This window comes from Palaemon carinicauda, chromosome 8 (assembly GCF_036898095.1).
Source record: "Palaemon carinicauda isolate YSFRI2023 chromosome 8, ASM3689809v2, whole genome shotgun sequence".
In the NCBI taxonomy this organism is placed as follows: Eukaryota; Metazoa; Arthropoda; class Malacostraca; order Decapoda; family Palaemonidae; genus Palaemon; species Palaemon carinicauda.
In genome coordinates this window covers 39,208,604-39,235,706 of record NC_090732.1, presented here as the reverse complement: position 1 = coordinate 39,235,706, position 27,103 = coordinate 39,208,604, and the positions used below count along the sequence as shown (strand labels likewise).

The 27,103-nt window shown below is 37.8% G+C and overlaps 1 protein-coding gene across 6 annotated transcripts in view; it reads right to left on the bottom strand.

Moving 5' to 3' along the window:
- LOC137645713 (probable maltase) overlaps positions 1-27,103 on the bottom strand; it is a 178,086-nt gene that overhangs the window by 13,468 nt on the left and 137,515 nt on the right. For all 6 annotated transcript variants that reach the window (XM_068378586.1, XM_068378587.1, XM_068378588.1 and 3 more), the window contains 3 exons: positions 25,500-25,620; positions 20,427-20,561; positions 15,610-15,805 (listed from right to left, as the gene is read on the bottom strand). In XM_068378586.1, the coding sequence (XP_068234687.1) occupies positions 15,610-15,805; positions 20,427-20,561; positions 25,500-25,620 (452 nt within the window). The remainder of the gene's footprint in view (positions 1-15,609; positions 15,806-20,426; positions 20,562-25,499; positions 25,621-27,103) is intronic.

Sequence of the window (27,103 nt, the reverse complement as noted above, 5' to 3'; positions counted from 1 at the left end):
CAGCTAAAGAAAAGACTTCATGAAATTGGTCTCTCAATTTCTGAGAATTAGGGACTTGTATAGGCATGACACATTCAGAACTTGTCCCCATCCCTCTGAAGTTTAAGTACTGTGCGAGGTGGTTGTTAGGTACTAACAGAGAGGAGAGGTGAATGCAAATGAAGTTTATTCAACAAGGTAATGAGTTTACAAACAGTTGACGGCAAGTGTTACAAAAAATCAAGCAAGATGAAACATGGGATGGCAAGCTTAAACAGGTTTTTCTATTATCAGTACAGGAGAGAGCGCAATATAAAAAAAGGAATGGCCTTACAGTGTATGAGCGAGTAAGAAATACATGGGGTACATAGCTTCCCTAAAAAAGACATACATGAGAAATAGGGTGCCCAGCTCTAGAGGGGCAAACTGTAGGAGGTCACCTTACAGGAGATATTCAGGATTAAGGTGATCAAGGGAGACCCAGTCTTCCTAGCCATGAATGTTAATTAAGAAAGCCTTCAGTGTGTGACGGATCAAAAGGAAAAGGCCTGTGTAAGGGGGCGTCAGTGGTGGCTTGCTATTGTTGGTGCACAGGAATACCTACATTTCAGTGTGTAAATATTTCGGTAAATTTTGCTTCGCTGGGGGCTTGTAAGTCTGGTGGCAGGGAGTAAATTTTTCCACAAAGTGACATAGGCACCAGAGATTGTCGGACAAGGTTGCAGATGGGAAAAATTCAGTAGGGACAACTAATGGGTAACCATACACCATTTCAGTTGCTGAGACATCCAAGACATCCTTAGGAGTCCTCCTTAACCTGAGGAGGACCAAGGGAAGGGTAGTAAATCAGATGGAGTCTTTGAGGGTGCAGTTATTTGATGTAGGGTGATGCCCAGATTATTTGCTAAGGATGTCCACAATGGAAAGGTGAAAGGGATACCCTAGTCAGAAGTAGTATGCTTAGGGATACCAAATCTTGCTATCCACCCTCAGAGTAAGGCGGATTTTAGTTTGCATGGGGATAGCTTCAGGCCAACGAGTGGAGAGGTCAATAACGGTAACCAGGTAATAGTTACTTGTGATGGGAGTCAGAGATCTACAACATTTATGTGAATGTAGGCAAAATGACGCTGAGGTTGAGGAAATATGTCCACTCCTAAATCCGTGTGTCAGTGTACTTTTGAAGTTTGGCATGAAGTACAGGCGTGGACCTAATCCTTAGCATCCTTAGAAATACCATGCGAAATGAACTTCATCTTCAGTAGCTATGCAGTAGATCTGTGTGAGGGATGTGAGAGACCATGGATGAAATCAAACACCTGTCAGCGCGTGGGGGCAGGTATTCATGATCGTGGCCTATCAGTACTAGCGACACAGAGGAGGGTGGCATTGGAGTCGTCGAGGGCAATGTCTTCCCACAGAGGGATGTGCAGGAGTCCTGCATGCATGGTAATCTGGATCTTTTTGTTGGGCTTCCGCCAATAAGCTGTAATCCGATCCCGGGTGAATAAGAGTCAATGTGTTTCTTGACAGCATCGGCAAAGGGATTCATTTTCCCAGGGATGTGTTGAAGGGTGCGTTTGTATTCGGAGTCCGTGGAGTGATGCTGGCACTGGCGGTAATGCCAGGCATCGGACTGTCGAGTAAAGATGTGCACCAGAGGGTTGTGGTCCGTGTGAATGACGAAGGGCATACTGTACCTTCTAAGAAGAGGTGAAAGTGATGGAGAGCCATTTGCAGTTGAAGGTAGAGTAGCCGGTTTCTGCCTTGGTCAGTTTTCTACTGACGGCCAATAGACGGGGCGAGCTGTTGACTACCTGTGCGAGTATTGCACCAATAGCGATGTCGGGGCATGGGGCATAGGAAAAGTGAGAACAGCAGCAGTTGATTGGACTTTATATTCGTAGCAGAAGGCCACTTCCTGAAGGGGACTCCACTTTAGGTCATTTGCTTGTCCTTGAGGGAGGCATTGAGGGGGGGGGGAAGTGGTGGCGATGGGTGGCAGGAATTGGCAATAATAGTTTATCATGCCCAAGAATTCTTGCAGTGCTTTGATGGTCAAGGGCATGGGGTAGTTCTGAACAGTTGATACCTTCTCAGGGAGGGCATGGACGCCTTCATAAATGATGCAGTGCCCTAAGAATGATACTTCGTTGGCAACAAAGTAAACTTGTCATACCAGACTACAAGGCCATTCGGTTGTAGGTGGCTGAGAATGATGCATAGTGTCAGAGAGGAAGAGTAACCACGTAACCTACGCAGAAGGGGAGATCCCCTAAGCTGCCATCCATGAGGCATTGAAAAGTGGCCCCAGCATTACGAAGGCTAAAACGGAGTAATTAAATGTGTATATACCAAAGGGGGTGGTGATGGGGGTTTGGGGATGTCTTCTGGGTTCATGGGCAACTGATAATACCCTTTCAAGAGGGTAGAGTGAAGAACACTTTTGCTTTGTGCAAGTACGAGGTAATGTCGGCGATGTTGAGAGGGGATAGTGATCCGGTTCTGTCTGCATGTTCAGATGCCTGCAATCCCCACAAGGGCCCATGGAGCCAACCTTCTTCAGGACGATGTGTAAGGATGACGACCATGGGCTTGAGGCCTTTTGGTCAAAGGCACATTTTTTCCATTTTGGTGAATGTTTGTTTAGCAGCTGCCATACGAGTTGGGGCTAGACACTTTAATCTGGCAAAACACTGGGGGCCACATCATCTTGATTTCGTGATAAATACTGTGCTTAGCAGGAACCATGGGCGTTTGATGAAGTTCTGGACGGAAGACTTCTGGGTACAATGTGAGGAAGTGGGTGTAGGTCTCCTTGGTGCACTGATGTGTAGTGTTAGGTCGAAGGGGACGGATTGAAGAGGTGTCAAAAAGTATGAGTCTACGTTGACCAACTGTCGATGTGCCACATCAACCAGAAAGTGGAAATGGGCAAGGAAATTCGCATTGAGTAGTGGCAATGTTACATCATCAGCAAGGAACTTTTTTTGGTATTTGATGCTCCCAAACGATAACATAAGCGTCTCATTCTCGTAAGTGGGGATCTCAGATGCCAGTTACCCGGGAGATGTCAGCAGGCTTAGAATCAGTGTTCAATGATTGTCCTCTTCCTGAGGAGTGAAGGCGTCGATGGAGGTCTTGAAGGTGGTGAAGTGGTTGACCATAATGGTGTCGACTTTGGTCATCAGGTACTATATGGGCAAAGTCTCAACACCAGGGATGGCAGCTGGTGATGGTGAGTAATGCTTGGTCACACAGCCAATCAGAGATTTCTGGGAAAGTGTCCTTAGGGATTGCCACGATGACATAGTCTGCTATGCTGCTTGAGCAAGTCACGCACTTGATGCAAAACTGAACTTAGGCAAGCTGGACCTATGTGAACACTTCTCTGGTGGTAAAGGGTGGCAGTTTCATTAATGCAGCATGGGTCAAAGAGTTAGGGTCAGTTGGCGGCATTGTAAAAAGGGTAGGGTACAGCGGTGGTTGAAAAAGGTGGTAAGGTGCAAGTCTTCCAGCAATCACCAATTGTGTGAGGTGGCTGTTAGGTACTAATAGAGGCGAGGTGAATGCAAGTTAAGTTTACTCATTGAGATAACAAGCTTATATACAATCAGTTAAGGGGAACAATGTCACAAAAATTAAAACAATGTGAAATGTGTAATGGCAAGTTTAAACAGGGTTTTCTATTACCAGTGTGGGAGAGAGCGAAAGATAATAGCAGTACAGCATATGATTGTGTTTAAAACATGTACAGTACAGTACCAAGAAAACAAGGCTCTAGTACCCTGGAGAAGAATCACGAACTTCACTAATAAAAAACAAATCGTGTCTTTCAGTATCTGCCACTTCCAGGTTAAAATTATTCTCCCTATTAAAGGACTAAGGATTTTATACCTAGTAAAAAATACAAATTACTTTCAATATTTGTTTTGTTTAGTGAGGTTAATTGGGAGTTAGTACTATCTGTTTATTAGCAATGCTAATATATACACTTTAATTTTCATAGCTAGTTTTGAGGGAAATGTTCCAGTTGCTTGAGATGGCATCATTATTGGGTCCAGGTCTCTGCAAAATAGAGGAGAATTGAGATAACAAGTATATAAGGCAATATGTACCTCAACTCTCCTCTACGGTTCAAGGACCTGGACTCTACATTGATGTTATCTTAAGCAACAGGAACATTAAACTGTTTCTTGTTTGCAGAAAATTACAGGCATCACCTGAAAGGATCGCATTCCACAAACAAAAATTCCATAACAAATAGAATACACAACCATAGAACCTATCCTTATCAAATGCCAACTAAACTGGGTTGGTCATGTGGTCTTTATTCCTGAAGAACAGTTCCCCAAAAAAATTTCATATGTACAACTTAGAAGCAGCATTCAAGGACCTGGGAACCACAAGTAGATGTACGATGGTCTTAATGAAAATAATATTTCCATTTATTAACATAGAAACCAAACAAGGTCCCCCGACAAACCCAAATCCTCATATCACATGCACAATATGTGGCAACATGTGTCCAGGATTGGCATGGTTAGTCATAGTAATGCATGTAGATGGAAAGAGCAGTAACCATATCTGAGAAAGAATCGTATCATCTTCATCATCTTCTAAGGAACCTCAAATGTCGTCTTTGGTTACAATGGACTGCATGACAATGGAGTTGAAGATTAGAATAGTTCAAAGCGTCAATTTTAGATGTATAATCTGTTTATTTCATTCAGCCCATCATCGTCGATCTTACTGCTGAATGAAACTATGCTACTAAGATATTTGTCAAATTGCTCCATCATGGGTGTTGGAGTAGGAGGAAGGGCTGGGGGCTATAGTCCTCCCTCCCCAACTTTAAATGATTCTATCTAATTAATTCTTTCTCCCTCCAATGATATTTCATCTTCCATTTCATACTCCGTTCTCATTATCTCTGAAGAAAGACAACGTTGGATGGAACACTTTAGTCACGTTATGAATAGGAGATATGAGGGGAATAATTTGATTGATATACCTGAAGCTGATGAAGACCTTGATGTGCCAATGAATGAATTCAGTGTGTTTGAAGTCGAAGCTATCGTCAAAAAACTAGAGATGGAAAGCCCCTGGATATGATGGAATAACTTCCGAGACAATACTGGCAGAAAATGAAGTGACTCCCAGACTACTTACAAGATTATTTTGTAGAATGTGGCATGAAGAAGCAAAACCTGATGAATAGGAGTTAGGAGTGTTAGTGAAAATAGCAAAAAAGGGAGACCTGATGGATTGCAATAATTACAGAGGCATAAGACTTACATCAGTTGTTATGAAAATATATAGTATGCTTATTCTGAAGAGACTGGAGAGTCAGATTGATGAAAAGCTGAGAGATGAACACGCAGGATTTAGAAAAGGTAGAAGTTGCACTGACTAAATTTTCATTTTGAGACATGTTGTACAGCAATGCATTGAATATAAAAATCCCCTTTTGATGGCATTTGTGGACAATGAAAAAGCATTTGATAGCGTGCACCGGCAAATTTTGTAGAGAGTCCTGTGTTATTATGGAATTTCTCTTAAATATGTAAATTTTATCAAGTCTGTTCCTGAACATAGCAAGTGCAAAGTTAATGTTAATGGAGTCTTATCAAATGAATTTCCAGTAAATAGCGAAATACTCAAAGGGAATGTGTTGTTACCTATCTTTTTTTTTTATCCTCCTCGTGGATTTTGTAATGTGTAGAACAGTCAGAGATGGTGGAGAAGGATTGGAGTGGATTGGTGATAGGAATTTAGCAGACCTAGAGTATGCTGATGATGCTGCCCTTGTTAACAGAACACCACAGGATTTACAACGCTTGCTTACCAGAATGCATGAAATATCACACAAGGTTGGATTGAAAATTAAAACAATTTATTTCACAATCCTCAAATGGTATTGCTCACCAGTGGCTTTCTTTTCTTACAAATAACATTATCTTATTGCTCCTCTATTCTTGCCAGCGGTACTTGAATGTGCTGCACACATCGACCATGTTAGTTATAATTTTGGTGATAATTCTTACTTTCAGATGAGCAATGATAGCTTTATGATTAAAGGAGAGTGTTTTACATCTAATCAATGACAGAAATAGATGAAATAACACTAAATTTCAAAACCAATTGAACTTCCCTCTGGGATATGTCTTCTTGTGATGATATTCAAAATGGAAGTTAAGCGGAGGTGTGGGGAAGAAAGGGCTTTTGCAAAACAATATTCAGGAACTTATGCATTAATACTTAGAAGCTCTTAATTGGTTTAGAAAGAAAGTTAATGATTACATCATACAAAAACAGAACAGCTGCCAAAAGCAAATGCAAATGACACATGTGCAGTAACTCACCATCAATCTCCAAAACACAAACATTGGACTTGAAAAATTAAATGGTGTTCATCTTCTAGTCGTTACATAGAAAAAAGGCCACAATAGCCAGACAAGTTCATTTATTATAGTGAATTCCAGTTTTTCTAGAAAGTAATTATCACATACTAACCTTGCCAGTTTATTTTTTGTAGCACTGCATCAGTGGCACAGTAGAATTTGTCTTTAGTTATTTGGTTGGCAAATAGAGCACTGATGAATGTCCAGGTACATCCTTTTGCCAATAACCCTCAATGGAGTGCGACCACTCTCTTGGTTTAGACTATCAATCAAGATATTTTGTCAGGGTGTGAAGCTTGGAGCCTACAGGTGAAAGTCCAGGTCCCAATGCTAAACAGTGTTCTTTGGCCATCCTATAAAGATGCAACTGCCCTATTCATAAGTCATATCTGTCCCCACCCCAAAACACTTCAAGCTCATTAAATCAGAGAATTGTGATAGACCTAGATTTCTCTATATATGATTGAAGAGAGGAGTCCATGCTTGTATGGAATTTTCTCTATATATAATTGAAGACAAAAATACATTCCTAAAAGGACTTAAAATGTCTTGATTTGCGTCACATGCAATGTAAAGGCTATTAAGATTACATTGATTAGTTATCAAAAGCAATGCAGAAAACCCCGCGATCATAATGAAGTATCCAACCCGTGGAAAACATTAACCTACCCAAAAATTACCAAAAAGAAGAGAAATAAAATCTATCCTTTTATATAATTAGCTCAAAACATTAACTGTCAATCAACAATAAAAATATTAAAAAAGAAAACATTTAACATTTATTAGGAGTATGGCTTCAGAAAAGCTGGAAAATTATTTTCTTTTTTACTTGTACCAACCGTGTGTCACACAATTGTACATAATTCCTTTTGTATATATTATGCTTGTATCTTCGCTCTTCCCTCGCACTAAAAAGAACCAGAACAAACAAGTCTGCGTGTTGCCTATGTAACATTGTCATTTTCTCGAACATGTAATTGCCTGTTGCCTTGAGGTTTTGTATATAAAGGAGAGTGTTCCATAATAAATTAACTCAGTTGCTTTCACACTGCCTTTGAGTTCACAACCTTTCTCTCGGCACCGTCACATTGGTGACCCCGGAAGTCGACTCACTCCCACTGCCTCCCACCCCCACCCCCCTCGCCCGTCCATCATTGGTACTATGACGGACTCTACAGCAGTTGGCGCTGCGGCCGCCCCATTGAAACTTTCACCGTTCGCCAGCGGAGAGGCATCAACGGCGTGACTCGCTCAACCACCAAAGCAGATTATGTTCTTGCGGCGATACCCGAGGACACCTTCCCGGAAATATCCGACTGGCTTTGCGTATGACGCCCTCAAAACATACCTTCTGCAGCAGTACTCGCCGTCACCAGCCGCCCGTGTAGCAAAGCTTTTTCAGCTCTCGTAACAAACGTTGGGGGACCAAAGGGCTTCACTTGCCCTCAGGGAAATGACCAGTATCGCTCACCTTCAACCTGCCGCAGACGGCTCTCCTCGTGAGGTGAATCTACTTCGTGCCCTTTGGATACGCCATTTACCCGGACCTATACGCGCTGCCATACCCAATGTCGATAGTTTACCCATAAAGGACTTGATGACCAAAGCCGACGACCTTATGGACAGCCACTTCAAGACCTCCATCAACGCCTCCACCCCTGACGAAGAGGATGCCTATTCAACGTCAACCGAAGCTGACATGAATGCCGTAGGACATACACGCCCACACCGTGACGTGCCGAAGCAGAGACAAAGCCAGGCACCACCCACCAATCGCTCACGCCCCAACAAACGACTTCTACAGCCACTTACTACCTCCCATCCGCCGCAGTTTTGCTACTACCAATTCAGATTCGGGGCAACTGTGAAGAAATGTGCCGAGGATTGTCAGTGGTCAAAAAACGTGTAAGTAGGCCATCGCTCGTGGCGGTGGCCTCCCGTGTTTCTAATCTTTTCTTTTTACAGGATGCAGGAATGGGCATGCGATTTTTGGTAGACACAGGTGCTTGTCGTTCTCTTTTGCCAAGGAAACTCTTCAAGACACGACGTAGTCTGTCTACATCTGCCGACGTCCGCTTGGTAGCTGCCAACGGATCTGCGATACCCACCGACGGTTACGAGAACCTCACATTATTGTTCGGAAACGGTAAATTCAATTGGAAGTTTCTCGTTTCTGACGTCACAATGCCAATCCTCGGTGCGGATTTCCTCTCTCATTTCCACCTTCTGATCGATGTCGCCCACCGACGATTGGTCAACGCAGACTCGTACTTGTCGACACCTCTTCAACCTGCCCCCTCTAACCTCGCTCTCCACATTAGCGCACCCACGGATGCCTACGCCCACCTCCTATGTCGTACCCGGAAGTTTTCTGTCCAGAACTTCGCCAAACGCCCACGGTTCCTGCCAAGCACGGTATTTATCACCATATCAAGACGACGGGACCCCCAGTCTTCGCAAAATTCAGACGTCTGGCACCGGAATGATTGGCAGCCGCCAAACAGACGTTCGCCAAAATGGAGGAAATGGGCCTTTGCCAAAAGGCTTCCAGCCCATGGTCGTCACCCTTACACATCGTTCTGAAGAAAGACGGCTCCCTCCGTCCGTGCGGGGATTACAGGTGCCTGAACATGCAAACAGAACCGGATCACTACCCCCTCCCAAACATTGCCGACGTGACCTCCTACCTGCACAAAGCAAAGGTTTTCTCTACGCTCGATCTCCTGAAGGGGTATTATCAGGTGCCTATGAACCCAGAAGACATCCCCAAGACTGCCATCACCACTCCGTTTGGTACATACACCTTCAATTACTCCTGTATTGGCCTTCGTAATGCTGGGGCCACGTTTCAACGTCTCATGGATGGCATCTTAGGGGACCTCCCTTTCTGTGAATGCTATGTGGACGACATACTTGTTCTCCTCCTCAAAAGAGAAACACCTCTGTCACCTGCGCATCGTGCTCGACCGCCTGCAACAAAACGGCCTTGTAGTCCGGTACGACAAGTGTACCTTTGGCACCAACGAAGTGTCGTTCTTAGGGCACCGCATCACTCCTGAAGGTGTCCGCCCCCTCCCTGAGAAGGTAGCAGCCGTTCAGAACTTCCCCGTGCCCTCGACCATGAAAGCTCTGCAGGAATTCTTGGGCATGATCAACTATTATCACCGTTTTCTGCCAGCCATTGCCGCCACTCTTGCTCCCCTCTACGCCTCTCTCAAGGGCAAGCCAAAGGACCTGAAGTGGGGTCTCCTTCAAGATGCAGCCTTCTGCAATGCAAAGAAGGCCCTATCAACTGCTGCGGCTCTCACTTTTCCTATTCCACATGCCCCTCTCCTTCTCTCCACCGATGCCAGCGACGTCGCTATTGGTGCAGTACTCGAGCAGGTGGTCAACGGCTCGCCCCGCCCATTGGCCTTCTTCAGCAGAAAACTGTCCAAGGCAGAATCGGGTAAATTCTACCTTCGATCGAGAATTGCTGGCGGTGCACTTGGCTGTCCGTCACTTTCGCCATTTCTTAGAAGGTACGCCCTTCGTCATTCGCACAGACCACATGACTCTGGTGCACGCCTTTACTCGACAGTCTGATGCCTGGTCCGCCCGGCAACGCCGACATCTCTCTGCCGTGGCTGAATACAATTGCACCCTTCAATACGTCCCTGGGAAAATGAATCCCGTTGCCGATGCCCTGTCAAGAAACACGTTGGCTGCCGTTCAACTGAGATTGGATTACAACGCCCTAGCTGAAGCCCAAGGACAGGATCCAGAGTATCAAGCATGTAGGACATCCTGCACGTCCCTCCGTTGGGAAGACTTTCCCCTCGAAGACTCCAACACTACCCTCCTCTGTGACGTCAGTACTGGCAGACCGCGACCTTGGATTCCTGCTCCCATGCGCCGACAGGTGTTTGATTTCCTTCACGGCCTTTCACATCCCTCGTGCCGTTCTACTGCACAGCTGCTGAAGGCAAAGTTCATTTGGCACGGCATTTCTAAGCATGCTAAGGATTGGGTCTGCGCCTGTACTTCTTGCCAAACTTCCAAAGTACATCGACACACGGATTCAGGAGTGGGCACCTTTCCTCAACCTCAGCGTCATTTCGCACACATTCACGTCGACGTTGTAGGCCCCCTACCCACATCACAAGGACATCGTTATCTGTTTACCGTCATCGACCGCTCCACCTGTTGGCCTGAAGCCATTCCCATGGAAACTGCAATGTCCGCCTCATGTACATCTGCCTTACTTTCTGGATGGATTGCAAGATTTGGTATCCCTGAGCATATTACTTCTGACAGAGGAACCACTTTCACCTATCAATTGTGGACATCATTAGCGAATCTCCTGGGCATCACTCTACATCAGACAACGGCCTACAACCCCGCTGCCAATGGAATGGTTGAACGTTTTCATCGCACCCTCAAAGCAGCTTTGATGTCCCGCTGCAAGGATTGCAACTGGTTTACTCAGCTTCCCTGGGTCCTCCTGGGACTAAGGACCACTCCTAAAGACGCCCTCGACGTCTCGGCAGCTGAAATGGTGTATGGCGACCCGACGATCTCCAGCGCATACGTCACGTCGTGGGAAAATTTACTCCATGCCGCCAGACTTACAAGCCCCCAGCGAAGCATCACATACCAACAGACTTTCACTCTGCAATGCATGTCTTCCTGCGCAACGACACTACCAAGCCACCGCTAACGCCCCCTTACATGGGCCCTTTCCTTGTGATCCGACGCAGTCCGAAAGCATTGCTACTAAACATTCGTGGCAAAGAAGACTGGGTCTCCATTGATCGTCTAAAACCTGCTTATCTCCTGCCAGATGACCCGCCTACAGTTCACCTCTCTAGATCAGGGCGCCCTATTTAACATGTAAAGTATGTCATTTTTAGGGGGGGAGCCATGTACCAACCGTGTGTCACACAATTGTACATAATTCGTTTTGTATATATTATGCTTGTATCTTCGCTCTTCCCTCGCACTAAAAAGAACCAGAACAAACATGTCTGCGTGTCGCCTATGTAACATTGTCATTTTCTCGAACATGTAATTGCCTGTTGCCTTGAGGTTTTGTATATAACGGAGTGTTCCATAATAAATTAACTCAGTTGCTTTCACACTTTCTTTGAGTTCACAACCTTTCTCTCGGCACCGTCACACACTTTAAAAGAGGAAGCGGTAGTACTAGTAGTAGTTGGAAGGTGATGGGTAAGCCCAGCATATCCACTAGGTAGTATGACTCTCCCTTTGGCTTTGGCCACCGGAAAGTAAAGACATGCTTCTCAGCATCCTCATCTAGTTATTTCAATCATTTGTTTTTTCTTTTAGATTAAATATTTGGTCTTGCAGTCATGAGTAAAGGATATTATGATTGGATTTTCAGCATTTCCAGATAACTGTAACTATGTTACAGTTTTTGTGGTATACCTGTTCCAGTCAAGCACTAAGCCTAATGAAGTATCTAACCCTTGGAAAACATTAACCTACCCCAAAATTACCAAAAAGAAGAGAAATAAAATCTATCCTTTTATATAATTAGCTCAAAACATTAACTGCCAATCAACAATGAAAATATTCAAAAAGTAAACATTTAACCTTTATTAGGATTATGGCTTCAGAAAAGCTGGAATTTTTTTTTTTTTTTACTTTAAATGAGGTAGCGGTAGTACTAGTAGTAGTTGGAAGGTGATGGGTAGGCCCAGCATATCCACTAGGTAGTATGACTCTCCCTTTGGCTTTGGCCACCGGAAAGTACAGACGTGCTTCTCAGCATCCTCATCTAGTTATTTCAATAATTTGTTTTTTCTTTTCGATTAAATATTTGGTCTTGCAGTCATAAGTAAAGGATATTATGATTGAATTTTCAGCATTTCCAGATATACCACAAAATGTTACAGTTTTTGTGGTATACCTGTTCCAGTCAAGCACTAAGGCTGTTGCTATCCTATCCGTCGTGTGTGTTGCCAACAACGTGAACCTAAGGAACATCTTCCTTGTACATCGTTAGTGCTCTGTTGGCAAATCTACGCCAACTGTAAAGGAGAAGGGCACTGTCCTTCCTCTTCCCTTCAGTGCCTAATGATCCAGGCTGTTGTATGTTTCGATACAAGAGTGACGTCATTGGCTTACATGATTCTGGAAAAGATGAACATCACTTTCCCCATTCTCTTCTCATTTTCGCTGTGACTTCTGAGAAGGTTGAGTAGGAGACATCATCGTGAAGTCCAGGAATTCTGATCGGTATAAGTTACATTCACTTAACTCTTACCGTTTCTCTCGCTGTGAGAGAGAGAGAGAGAGAGAGAGAGAGAGAGAGAGAGAGAGAGAGAGAGAGAGAGAGAGAGAGAGAGTTCTATATGCACCATTGGTTGGACCTCCTCCTGAACGAGATCTCTCTCTTTCATGAGAGAGAAGCAGCGCCTGCAAATGATATTGGAGCGCTCTGCTACAGCTGTCCCCAGTATGCAGAGTTCCAGAGAACTGAATCTTTGTATGTGATGCCAGTTGCAAAGATCCAGAGACGACAACCAAATCTTTGGAGGAGGCACCTACCAAGGATGGATCATTGAAGCACAGGATAACCGATTAGTCTAACTCTCTGGTGTTTGTGTGGTTCCTCTGCATGGTTTCCACGGGAAGATAAGTGTAGATTAAAGCCTTCCCCTCGGGAAAGCGTCAAGGCACTACTGTTCAGTATGACGAGCTATGCTCTAGTCTCTCTCCTACTAGGGACACTCTCCCACATGACCACAAAGTGCCCTGACAAGTTCTCCAGAGATGTTTGACTTCTCAGCCAGTCTTCTGGTATTCATGAGCAATGAACACCTTCCCCAGCCATATGCTAAGGGTTGCTCACCATTCCCAGTCTCCAGGAGATGCAGGTTCATGAGTACCATCACAATCACTTCTTGGCTCCTCTCCACAAGCATAACTGTCCCTGAAAACATGATAGCAAAGAAGATCTAAAACTCAGATAAGTTCACAATTTCAGCCGTATGCATGATCCTCGATGAACATCTTCACGTGCAAGAGAGACTAAAAAAATAATCCTCTCCACATGCACAAGAGTTCACATGAGCACAGTTGTCTCCACCTACACAAGAACCAGTGTGAACATGTCATGTCTATGCACATGAGATCTGGCATGGACATGATCATCTCCTCTCACACAAAATTCCATGTGCAGAAATTTTAATGCACAAGAATTCTATGAGTAAGAGGGTTTAAACAAATGATCGTCTATGTGTGCATTCATCCCTCACACTATTTACAGGTGCTAAGGGTCCACATACTACATGCCAGTTTACCTGCGGTATCTAGACGCTCCATCACAGTATTAGCCATCTCTGTGATCAGTAATTGGGTTATCAGAGTTCACCTGTTGCTAGCCAAATAATGAATACACTACCACCTGATCTCTCCCCTACATACTTGTGAAGTGACGGCACATACCAGGAACATTACTACTATATCCAGCAAAGTGACAATGACCTTGACAGATCTCTCCCCGGGAGTAATGGTACTTACCTGGAACATTTTTTTTCTCAGGAGAATGACCTTAATACATTCTCCCCTTTCACATGAGGTGAGAGGTTATGGTTTGTTAATATTTCCTTCCCCAAAAATAAGTTTCGGTACACAGTTCACTCACTCTTCCATAACTTTCAAGTCACAGAATGTTGGTTTCTGCTCCATTCCACCATTCCTGGTACACGACACCAGTGAAAATGGAACCTATGATTATAGTATTTTCATAGCTTGTATGGGCTATGAAAGCTTTCATTCAGGGGCAATGAGTTTCCCTTTTACTTTTCCTATCATGTTTTGTCTATATAGGAATGTTCCAATTGTGGTCTCTCTCACCAAGACATGTCTCAAGGTTATTCTTCATGATCTTTGTTTCCCATGGGATCAGCCGCGAGCAATGATCACCAGCAGCCGCGATCTGGAACCATGTAATTGGCAAGTACTATTGGGAGGCATGCAACTGCTGGTACCTACAGTTCTTAGCCCCCTGTTATCATGATCCAAATAAATGAAAACTTTCTTTATGAATATAACATATTAGCAAAATCACACAGCCAATTGGTGTTAGGCTATTTATGATTATCTAATATTGTACAAAAACACTAGACATGACATGAACAATAGGTTATGCTTACACCAATAAACTATGAACTGCTATCATACTTATATTCAGGAAGATGAATAATTGATAGCATGACTGTACTCGACAAGTATTTAGGAGGAACTCTCTAAGTTTTTGCGAGTTTACATAATCTTGAAAATAATCTTGTTGGGAATGAATTAAACAAACCTGGGCATGTTGAAGTTTAATTCTTTCTTTACTGTCTGCAGCAAATTACCCAGGCTTTCTGTATTCTTTTGTCTCGAGAAAACCTGAAATATCTTTCCTTTACATTTTGAGTTTCTCAAGGTATTATAGCAACTGAAAACAGTGTAATAACCTCACATTTTTCAGAAAATGTTCATGAAGACTGGAGGACGTAGCTAATAACAATAGGACCATAATACTTTGGGCAACGTTTGACCGGAGGGTGTCCCGTGACATTTTCACAAGGGGCACGGGTAGGTTTAAGCTCCACCTCGGGAACAGACCCCATCTGTATTGACCCTGGGCAGTCGCAACAAAATCAAACGGACCTTCAGGACTAACACACTTCTCAATCAAATCACCCAGTGTTTACCAGCCAACGTGGCAAAGTTATACAGTGGTAGTTGGTCCCATAGGACGTCAAGAAACTTTATCTTTGGGTCAAGAAGCTTACACTTCTAAAATAAATAGTTTATGATTCGAGGGTAAGATTCATAGAAATATGCATGCTACACGTGTAAATACATACATACATACATATATATATATATATATATATATATATATATATATATATATATATATATATATATACATATATGAGATTCTGGTATGCATGATCCCCTTTGTCAGAATAATTGCATAGTGCTTTGCAATATACAATAAATTCATCTGCTTATGCTAATCTAATCCAACTTAAAGTACTGCAAATTATGCCTATTAAATCAAATATCTGAAATAAAATATTTGTAAAAACTTCGGAAAAGTTAATTTACTGACACATACCTTAGATAATTCAAATTTCCCTAACTAATAAAATTCCTTTATTAATTTTAATTGACAGTACGTATAATCCATAATCTAACTGGTTTAACTGAACATGATTCTTACCTCACAAATGAAAAGACATCTTCAGTTATAGATGGATATGCGATACGTCCTGTTGTAAAAACGTCTAGCTTCCTCAGTTGAGTAAGACTTTGGTAAACACTTAGGTGACTATATGTTGCGTCCTTTTGAGCCTTTACATTTAGTGTTTTATAGTTTTCATTTACAGGCAACCATGTATCACTAGCTGTAGTAAACCCTGATAATAGAGAAAAACGTAAAAAAATACTATATAATATTTTCAAGTTGTTTTTTCCATGCAAAAAATGCCCCCGGAATGCTTGATAGCCTACATATGAATCTCTTAAAATAATAGTTTAATGAAAGACTAAATTACGTCTAGATATAGTCTTATAAAAGACTAAACTGGTTTTAAATATATTGTGTGTTAAAACATTAATGTGCATCACAATGTTAGGGTAACATTATTCATAAATATTACCATATAGTAACATATTGTTGTGCAAAATGTTATTACCAAAACAAAAATAACAAAGCTTTCCTCCCTATGTCAAAAAAAAAAAATTCATTTTTATGTCAAGTTATGCAATGATAGGTTTCATGATTAGGCCAATTGTCTTTCTTGAGCAGGGCCCAACGAAATCTTATGCACTATTTACACGTAGCCCGAGTTTCCTACAATAGTAGTTTTTGTTAATATCTATCATTAGGATGTTACTTCCTTCCTTCAATTAAAGCTTTTTCTGAAAAAGACATTATCCAAAATCACATTTTCAGCATCTGACATGGCCCGTTTGCTTTTATTAACCAAAATTAGTTATAATAACTTATCTTTTTCTTATAAATATCATTGTTCTTAATGAACAATGAAAATTATTGATCGAAGCAAATCTATGATATGATCTGAATGCTTTAGCAGTGATCCAGTAAAACTGTTCTTTGAAGAAATGTTAACAACTTTGTTTGTCTGTGACGTAAATGTATGATACTCTTTCGATGAACCTCTACAAAACAATCAATGCTAAATGTTAAATAGTACATCAGAAAAATAATCAAAATGAAAATAGTAGAATATAAAATAAATCTTACAAACAAATTTAGGCCTACTTCTACTCATGCCCATAAATATATGTGAGTGATTTTTTGGGGTATTCTGGTTTTGGTGAGCATAATATAGAGTACATTGTCTTTTCTATTTCTACTTTTGTTGTGTTAAGTTTATAACAATTTCTTTCCATTCAGCTTATTTCATTTAAAGTCTATTCTTGTTGATTTCCATATGGTGAGTTATTATTGTATCAACCGTTAATGTATGAAGATTACATATATGATTAAGAAGAAAAGATTTTGAAGCTAGTAATACATGAACTCAATCAGCGTTTATTTAGTTTTATTTGTAATTATTGAGTGATTGTGTGTGTCGGGGAATGTTTTAAAGGTTTACTCAAGTGAATAGCCTAATACAATAGCAATTCTAATTACTCACTATTCTAAGGTCTCAAATATTCACGATACAGAACAAGAATGATGAATTAATGTCAATCAGTTTCTATAATTGTGCCCAGTTTAAATGAGGTCATCGACCTTCCAATTCTGAAAAATTGACTGTGTACCTGTTTTACGACTCATGATTTGATAAATGATTGGTTATTAAGAGTATCCATTATAAAACTTTTCAATACGCTATATATATATATATATATATATATATATATATATATATATATATATATATATATATATATATATATATATATATATATATATATATACTGTATATATATAGATATATATACTGTATATATATACATATATATAGATATATACTATATGTATATATATATATATATATATATATATATATATATATAATTATATATATACTGTATATATACTATATATATATATATATATATATATATATAGATATATATATCTATATATATAAATATCTATATATATATATATATATATATCGATATATATATATATATATATATATAAATATATATATATACAGATATATATATATATATATATCGATATATATATCTATATATATATATATATATATATATACATATATATCTATACATATATATCTATATATATATATTTATTTATATATATCTATATATATATTTATATATATATATCTATATATACAGTATATATATTTATATATATACAGTATATATATCAATATAGATATACAGTATATATATCTATCTATCTATCTATCTATCTATCTATATATATATATATATATATATATATATATATATATATATATATATATACAGTATACATATCTATATATAGTATATAAATAGTATGTATATATATATATATATATATATATATATATATATATATATATACAGTATCTCTCTCTCTCTCTCTCTCTCTCTCTCTCTCTCTCTCTCTCTCTCTCTCTCTCTCTCTCTCTCTCTCTCTCTCTCTCTATATATATATATATATATATATATATATATATATATATATATATATATATATATATATATATATATTTATATATATATATATACAGTATATATGTATATATATACATGTATATAAATGTATATATGCATATATATATATAATGTCAAAGGACCCTGTAACTCTCTAATAGTAGTATCTCAAAGGGTGGCCGGTGCTCTCCATACATTTCTTTTTCTTACAAGTTGTTAGAATATCCTCTACTTCACTTTGCTCTCGAATCCATGTTAATCGTTTTCTGTCTCTTAGTGTTATTCCCATAATTATTCTTTGGCAATTCCTCCCATAATTCACTAAGCATAACTATGTCGTCTCCAAATCTTAAGTTATTAACGTATTTCCCATTAATGTTAATTCCTACATTTTCCCAATCTGAATTCTTAAAAACTTCTAGGCACGCTATGAATGATTTAGGTGAGATGGGGTACCCTTGCCACACTCCTCTCTAAATTAAAATTTTCTCACTCTCTTAATATAGTTTTAAGATTGATGTACTCTTCCCATATACGTGTTCTTATATAAGATTCGTCTATACCTTGTCTTTGAAGGGCTTTAATTACTGCTGAAGTTTTGACAGTATCAAAAGTTTTCTTAAAATCTATAAATGCCACATATATTGTTTTTTTTATATTCTGTTGATTTTTCCATTACCTGGTTAATGACACATATATGGTCAATTGTTGAATACCCACTTCCAAATCCTGTCTTCTCTCTTCGTTGTTTAAAGACTAGTTTTCTTTCTACTCGGCCTAATATGAACTTTGTAAATATTTCATACATTACTGAGAGTAAACTTATTGGGCGGTAATTTTTTCAGGTCTTTTGTCTCTCACTTTTAATTGATTAGTATAATGATAAACTTTTTCCAAGCAGTACGTATAGAGCATTCTTGCAGACATTTTGTGTAACATTCAGACACTTTCATTACTATGAAATCTCCTCCATCTATTATCAAATCCATCATTAGGCCATCTTCTGCTGTTTTGCCTCTTTTCATGCCTTTTAATGCTCTCTTTTCTTATAATCCGTTTTATGCTTTGTACCAGCTTTTTTATTATTTCTATTGGGAAAGTTATTTCTTTGATCACTATTGTATAACATTGTATATAGTATATAAGTCCACTACAATTTCTTTCATTCCAACTCTTTTGCTGATATTTCCATTTTCATCCTTTGAAGCAATCGTTTGTTGGCTCCCTGTTCCAAGTCTTCTTTTCATCAATTTGATGCTTCTTCCTTTTAGTGTTTCCTTAATTTTGGTCTTATTCTGTTTATGAATGTTGAATTATTAGTTTATTTATTGTTTCGGATACTTCTGCTAAATCTTATTTCATCTCTTTTGAATTTTACCCTCTTTTCCAAAATTTTCTTTAGTTTTTTTTTGTGTTTTCTGATAGTTTTCCTTGCTCTTTTTTTAGGAACTCTTCTACCTATCTCTTGTGCTGATTCCAATATAAATTTTGTAAAACGTCTGTTCATTTCTTCTTCACTTGGTTCCATTTCATCATGTAGCTAGGAGTACCTATTTTGTATTGCTAAACCAGACTCAGCAAATTTTTCTCTTATTACAAGTCTTCATTTTCTTTCTTAAAATTTGATTTTTTCTTTCTTTCCTTAGATCTATACAAATTTTGTTTCTTACCATTCTATGATCACTTGACTTTAACTTGTTTAACACTTACATCTTTAACTAAATTAACTTTTTCACTGTGAATAAAATCTTTTTCGTTTTTCGTTTCTCCATATCCATTTTCTATGTTCCTTTTTATGTATAAAAATGTTTCTTAATTCATTAAATATTCTAAAATAGTTGTATGGTTAGAATATAAGGTCAGTTTCACTGAGATAATTATAAATTATACACTAAACTGTATTTAATACTCCCCAAAACTGGACTCTATAGTACTTAATGGTGCTAAACTTCTTGAGGCTTTGCATTTGTTTATATAGAGATTCCTTGTTTCTGTGAATGTATTACGAATGATTTTGCTAACCCTATTCTAATGGCAATTTCAGATATTCTACCAGATTACACCTAATTAATGTTTTTTGACGATTTTCCTCCAAATATATGCCTATACGTAAATTCAAAGCCACTTAACCAGGTGAGAGACAAGGGTTTGTTTATATTAACTATTATTCCATTATAAAGTGATTACACATTTTATATACTTGACACATTCTGATACTGATGATGGTTTTATTGCAAATTTATTTAGCCAATGTTTTTATTATTGTGCCATAAAATATTAACTATCAGACATTCAGGAGTACATATTATGGCAAATGATGTTATGAGAAAAAGTTTTATTCTTATACTGTAATGGGAAAAGATTTACAAAAAATGGTATACCCACCAGCAAATGATGTATTGTCCCACTGCATTGGAGTTCTTTCAGGATCCCGACTGTACTCAGCATAACGCTCAGGACCATAACGACAACCCTGGGGATCCTTGGTATCTTCCCAACTTATCCATGTATCCTCCATACCTGGAAAAATCTCATTCTTAACAGACATTTGATAATATATCTCTTGTCTCAGTGCTTTCAGTGTTCACATCTGAAAGATTAGTTTCCAAAAAAAATAAAAAATCAATGAAAACATTTGCACACTTCATAATGTAGTTAAACTACCTCAATTCTTCAAGAGTATGAAATATCATTAAATAAATCTAAAAACAATACAAAGGTAAAAACAGCTTATTTTTTGGTAAAACTAATTATTTAAAAGATGTAATTGGCCAAGATCCCCATTGCCATTATCTAGTGGTGAGAGTTTCTCAACATTAAAGATAAAAACGATTACAAGCAATTCATCCCATTTGCTACCATACTACATATATGTACTGTAAATGATGTTAGTCGCCTATGTGAATGCTGTGCTGATCCTCTGATAATACACAAGCCTGCAGAATCTTGAATCAAAACAATTGAAACTATGACCCAGATTCCTGATGAGTGGTGAGCCAGGTGGGAGATCATGTGAAATCAGAGTAAGCATTGAATTTATCAAGTTTGTAATAAATTCTTAAACTTTTTCAATAAGTCTTACCCAGGAGTCACATTGCTGACCAGTATATTTCCATGGATGGAGGGATAATGACACAGCAATAATTGTTTATAATTTCATAAACAGAACAAAGAGGACAGTATTCTCCTTTGGTCTCTTTCCTTTGTAAAAAAGAAAATCCATCTTTATGTCAATAGTGTAAGTTGAATGTGACAAATTAAGACTAATGGGTTATTAATACATTTCCCAAACAATGGAAAGAGCCCTAGGGTCTGAATCAACGAGTTTCCTTTGGGATAGGAACTAAGCTGACCTGCTTTCTACAAGAAAGGGGTGTTCGTATATGACATTGAAGTCCTTGGCTAGGGCCAAGAGACCTTCTCAAAATAAAATTTCTTTTATAGGAGGAAGGAAATAACCAAGAAGACATGGACCAAAGCAGTCCCTTGGAAGACGATTGAGCTGGAGCAGCAACAGAAGGTTTTGGTGAAGAAAAAAGAAGACTTTGAAGTTAGCAATCGGTACTTGTCAGTGTTTGTAACAAAAAAATAAGAAAAAAATCTTTAGGATATTCATTATGTGGTAGCTTCATATTCCTTTCTGTTCCAATCTTAGTTATTCAATGTTTAGAAAAAGAATTAACTATATGGCCATAGGACCTTTTGGCGCAGGACTTTTTTATTCTTCTATAGAATACCTGAATCAATCGGGCCTGTATTGATTATAATAAAAATCAGATTAAGGTTATAAATATTAAAATAAAAATCATGTCTATATACAATTGTATGGATATATAGATAGGTTAACATACAGACAGATTTTCTTTTCTAATAACGGTCTTTTGATTGTTTGGCTAATTTAAGAAATAAATTAGCTTTTAGAGTAATATACTATTTGAGTACGGTACCATTTGATGAAAATATCAGTAAGAACATAAGGACAAGTGCCATTAAACACACAAACAAATTTGAACCGACTTAGCTTACTATTTTCCTGCTTTCTCTCTTTTGTCTGTCACAAATTCACAAGTTATTTGTTCTTCATTGTGACTGTTGGTGATTTGAGTATCCAAAAATATCCGTACATAGCCCAATTCGGTTTCAGGAATTTTAAGTAAAAAAAGAAGAGAGAAATTTGTACTTAACGACTACATTTACGTATTTGACAGATGTACTTCACGTGATCAATCAAAATTTTGGCGAAATGAAATTAAAAATTCATGTACAGGCAGAATTCACACCAAAGATGGTTATCGGTATAAACCAGAATAGCCACGGATCCTCAGCTGCATCAGTTGAAGCTGCTTGCATAAAAAGCACAATAAAACATCCAGCAACGGAAACTTTAGAGAATACGTCAACAGTTTTCAACCGATGCTTAGCAGTTCATCGCAGGCAGCTCATGGAGTTCTACCTCGTATGGATTCTCTAGTGAAAAAAATAAAAAAAAATAGAAGAAATCGTAATGAAGTGCAACAAGTTTTGTTATTTATCTATTGTTATAAGCATTAATAATTTCTTTGATTTCAAAAAGCTGCGCCAAAAAGTCCCGAGCCAGAAAACGTGCGCCAAAAAGTCCCACGGCAGAAAACTTGCACCAAAAAGTCCTGCCCCAGAAAGTGTGCGCCAAAAAGTCCCATTCTCTAGATAAGGAGGAGGATGCAGATTCCTTATTGATGCATAAAGGATTTGGATAATCAAACCCTCTATTTGATAACTCTAAATCATAGAATCTGCTATCATTGAACCTTATGATTATATTCAAACGAAAATAATGTACTTGCAGTGATGTAGGAATTATTGCATAATGTAATTTATTTCAAAAGGGCATAGTTTTCTGATATGAGAGTGGGTGCTCAAAAGCAGTCTCAAACTGAGAAAACCAAAGATATCCTAACTATGAATAAGACTTCAAGAAACTTTAACTTTCCTAGATATGTAAATTTATGAATGTCTTCAACAGATAAGACATTCAGAAATTTATCTTTCTTCATTGTCAAACAAAGCATTAAATCCATTGTTAGGCTGTACATATCTGGTTAGAAGGTGGGACATCTGTAATATGATTTAAAAAGGATTAAGTCAAAGTTCTTAAAGGCATTGGCCTTGTTATAATAAATGAATAAACTACAGTCTTTCTAAATGGGCAGGGCTTTTATGTAAATATCTAGTTCTATTATATTTACTCAATTTAGGACCTTAAAGATTATAAGGATTGGAACAGATTTTGAATAAGGGAAAATACAATCAGAATCCAAGATGGCAGAACGAGTTAGGACAGTAGATGTATTTCCCAGTTCCATGACTACTATTTCTAAAGTAAGTGGTAAGCTGTACCATGAATGATTCAAAAGACTAAAAGCACTCTAGTCTTTAGTTAATGAGCTTTGCTTCTTCATTTTGGTATTTCATTTTAGCTGCCTGTTAAAAACTTTATCCATAAAACCTGATTACTGTACTTTAGTTCCAGCATATTTTCTATCTCCTTAGAAATTAAAAATATTTGGATTTTGCATTATAACTCTTCATCACTGTACTATGTATTCATCATTCATAACACTATCCCCTCTAAACTGTTTCTAAAGTTCTTTTACTAATGTTTACTTCATCTTGATTGTGACTGCTTCTCTTTTCCATTAATATTTACTTTATTTATTGCTGGCAAATTGTCTGACATACAGAGTTACTTTCTGATAACGTGTTATGAGCGATACTCTGACATTTCACCAAAAAATGTTTGGAAATGAGATTTCCGTGCTTAAGCCAAATTGTTTATTCTTACACCTATCCTTCTTCCTAGCAACATGTATTAGTGCAGTCCATCCAAATTATTATTTTATTGCTTTAAATTTCATTATTCTTATAACATCTGAACCTTACTCAACTGTCAATTTATAAACATTTAGCATCCAACTCTTCTTTTAGAACACTACTTACCAGTATTGCTTCCTGTTTTCCTTTTTCAGAACTTTTGAAAATCATTTTGTATTATTTTTTATATCCCAAAGACATTTTCTAGTTTGAAATAAGGCTTCATCTATCTGTTCTACCAGTACTACTTCATCCAATGTTTCATGGAGCTTAAAGGGAGTCTCTTCTTTTTTGTGACTTCATAACAGGTAGCAGGCAAACTCTTTCCTTACATAGAAATAAGTAATTCTCAGATTGTATTGCTCTCTGCTTTTTTATTCTCTACAGTCAAGCTTTGACCATGTCTTCCTATCATCTTTTATAAGCGTGTTATCGATGTTTTAATAGCAGGAAAAACCTATGCTTGAAGAGTTGGTTATAACCTTACTAGCAGCATCAAAATGATCACTGTTTGGCCTCAAGAATATTCCATGATTTACTTCTTGAAATCTTGTACCACAACATTTCATGTTCTTAAAGAGAGAAGAAATGGCCAAAGTATCACGTGTGATATTCAAAATTTATTTTTTATTAAACAGGCAAGATAAATTCAATTATCATGGCCCAACTTAAATCCTGAGCAAAATGAAGAAAAAAAATGGAAAGGGAATTGCATGCACAAGCTAGGAGGAAAAACACAGTCTTTTATATTTAATACCTATACCTTTAGTTTACCCACGAAAGAGTGGGATTATTTGCCTTAATATTAATATTCATCTTAATCTTAATCTTAATATTAATATTAGTAAGTTTACTTAATCTCATGTCTAATTGTCAAAACTTGATATCCGATATTTAAAGTCAATAAATTTAGACAGAACAAAACAATATAACGTAGCGACAGGAAAAAGGAAAATAAAAAAGCTTGGTAGACGTGACTACACTTAGAGAAACCAAAATAACCTCCAAGATTTAAATAACTCATATTAAAATAATTTATTTATATTTTGATGTTACCCAATGACTTTGTTCTGATAGGTTATGATCTAAATCAGCACTTTAAAAAAAAATTTATGAATTACGCTGAGCATTTGTTTTCTCACAATTCCATCCCTACATTTTCCCAATGAATTCGGATTGAATGAAAGCAAATAATTATGCAAGCATTAGAGAATTTGTTCATGTTATGATTAAGGGAAAATAGATAGAAACATCTATAAAGGAATTCATAAATCTTCTAATAATATAATCACTTTATCAAGCTTCATTTAGTAGTTATGGCCCTTAAGCATTTAATATTTTCTGCAATTCTAATAATTTAGTTTCAAAAGTACTACCGTATATGTACTGTATGGTAAAATGAATTTAGAAATATTATCAAATACAGGATGCAACTGAAGTCAAAGATGAACAGCGCACATACCTCCGTAATGAATTCCTTGCAAAATCATTTTTTTACATGAAAACAATGAAATTGTTTGAAATGTGACACACATTAGAAAGAGAAACCTAGGAAGATACAGTACTGAAAATATTAATCCAGTTTATACATTTAGTTTTATAGCTTACCAATTTCTTCTCCATAGTAGGTAATGGCAGTTCCAGGGAGTAAAAGTGACATCATATTAAGGGCATCAACCAAATCTGAACCCAACCTGGATCCTACACGGTGATTATCATGGTTACCAAGCTGGAACATGAGATATTTTATAAGAATCTACCTAAAAAGAAATGTGTATGCAATTTGTGACTACAGTAATAAGATAATCCTTAAATAATTCAATTGGATTACAATTTACATCTGAAAAAAATCTGCCTTATTCTATACATTTTTCTATCTTCTTATGCAGAAGTATGGTAATCAGCTCCGAAGTAATTGGTGAATAAGGGTAAAATAATATTTGTATGAACCTTGGGCATTCTTTCAGTGATTAACAACATAAAAGTAATCTCTCACAATATACTTTTAATATGCATCAACATTACTCATTCGGACAAAAAAAAATCTATGGTTGGTTCATAATCCCTTCTAAGATCCTGCCATGGAGTTCAAAACCAGTACTCCTTGGTTTCTACTTGTTACTTCGATAAACTTTTATTGCAACGAAATTTATTCTGATGTTAAAGGTAATATTTTCCTGTGTTACTCTATATTTTTTTTCAAACATTTCTAACCTTTATTTTCACTGTAAATTAAGTTTGGGACCTCTAAGAAAAAACATGATTTTTGTTTGGAGTAACAGGAAAATCAGACAATGGCAAGGTTAAGTAAAATTTGGAAATCAAATCGCCTGAAATTACATATAAAAATCAGGCTATATGTCAGTTTAGTGAGATCGGTGTTACTGTATGGTCAATGAAATAATATCCAACAGATTTTAACGATTTGAGAGCAAACCCCTCAGAAGAATATTGGGAGTTAAATGGCAGGACAGGATTAGAAATGATTGATTGACTGATTTAAAATTTTCTGGCATCGTGATATCTAAGGTCATTGACGCCGATATCAATTATTATACATAAAAAATAAAAGAGTATTCAATTAAAACCTTAAAATTTAAGTTGTTATAAAAGTTGAATAGTTTTCAGAAGACCTGCTACTGAAATAAATCTAAAAATGCCGCTCGCATAGTAGGACACATCATGTCCAAGAATCTTGGCAGTGATGAACCTGCCATCCTCACCTCGAGCTTCAAACAGATATCTATTCCTTAAATTGCTATAATTGGGGCATTCGGTCAACAAATGCCTCACCGTTAAAGGTAACAAACAGTCGTCGCAATACGGATGGTGTTGGCCCTTTAGCAGAAACTCGTGTGTCAACCGAGTGTGACCAATGCGGAGACGACAAAGAGTAGTCTCCCACTTTTAGGGCATCATGCTATATCTCCAAGGGGATATAACATTCATTATTTCTCTCATCTTATTTTGAACCAAACTATCCCAATGCTGCCAATTATCATAAACCAACTTCTTAATGCTAGGTAAAAAAAATCATTACAAAGAATGGGATATCTTCTTGATAGCAACTCAGCTGCAGCATTCTTTGCCAGTAAATCTGCCTTTTCATTTCCAGACACACCTACGTGTGTTGGAACCCAACAAAATCGAACTGTTATACCCCTCATTCCAATAATAAAAAAAAAAAAAAACACTCTAAAATCTTTAAACTA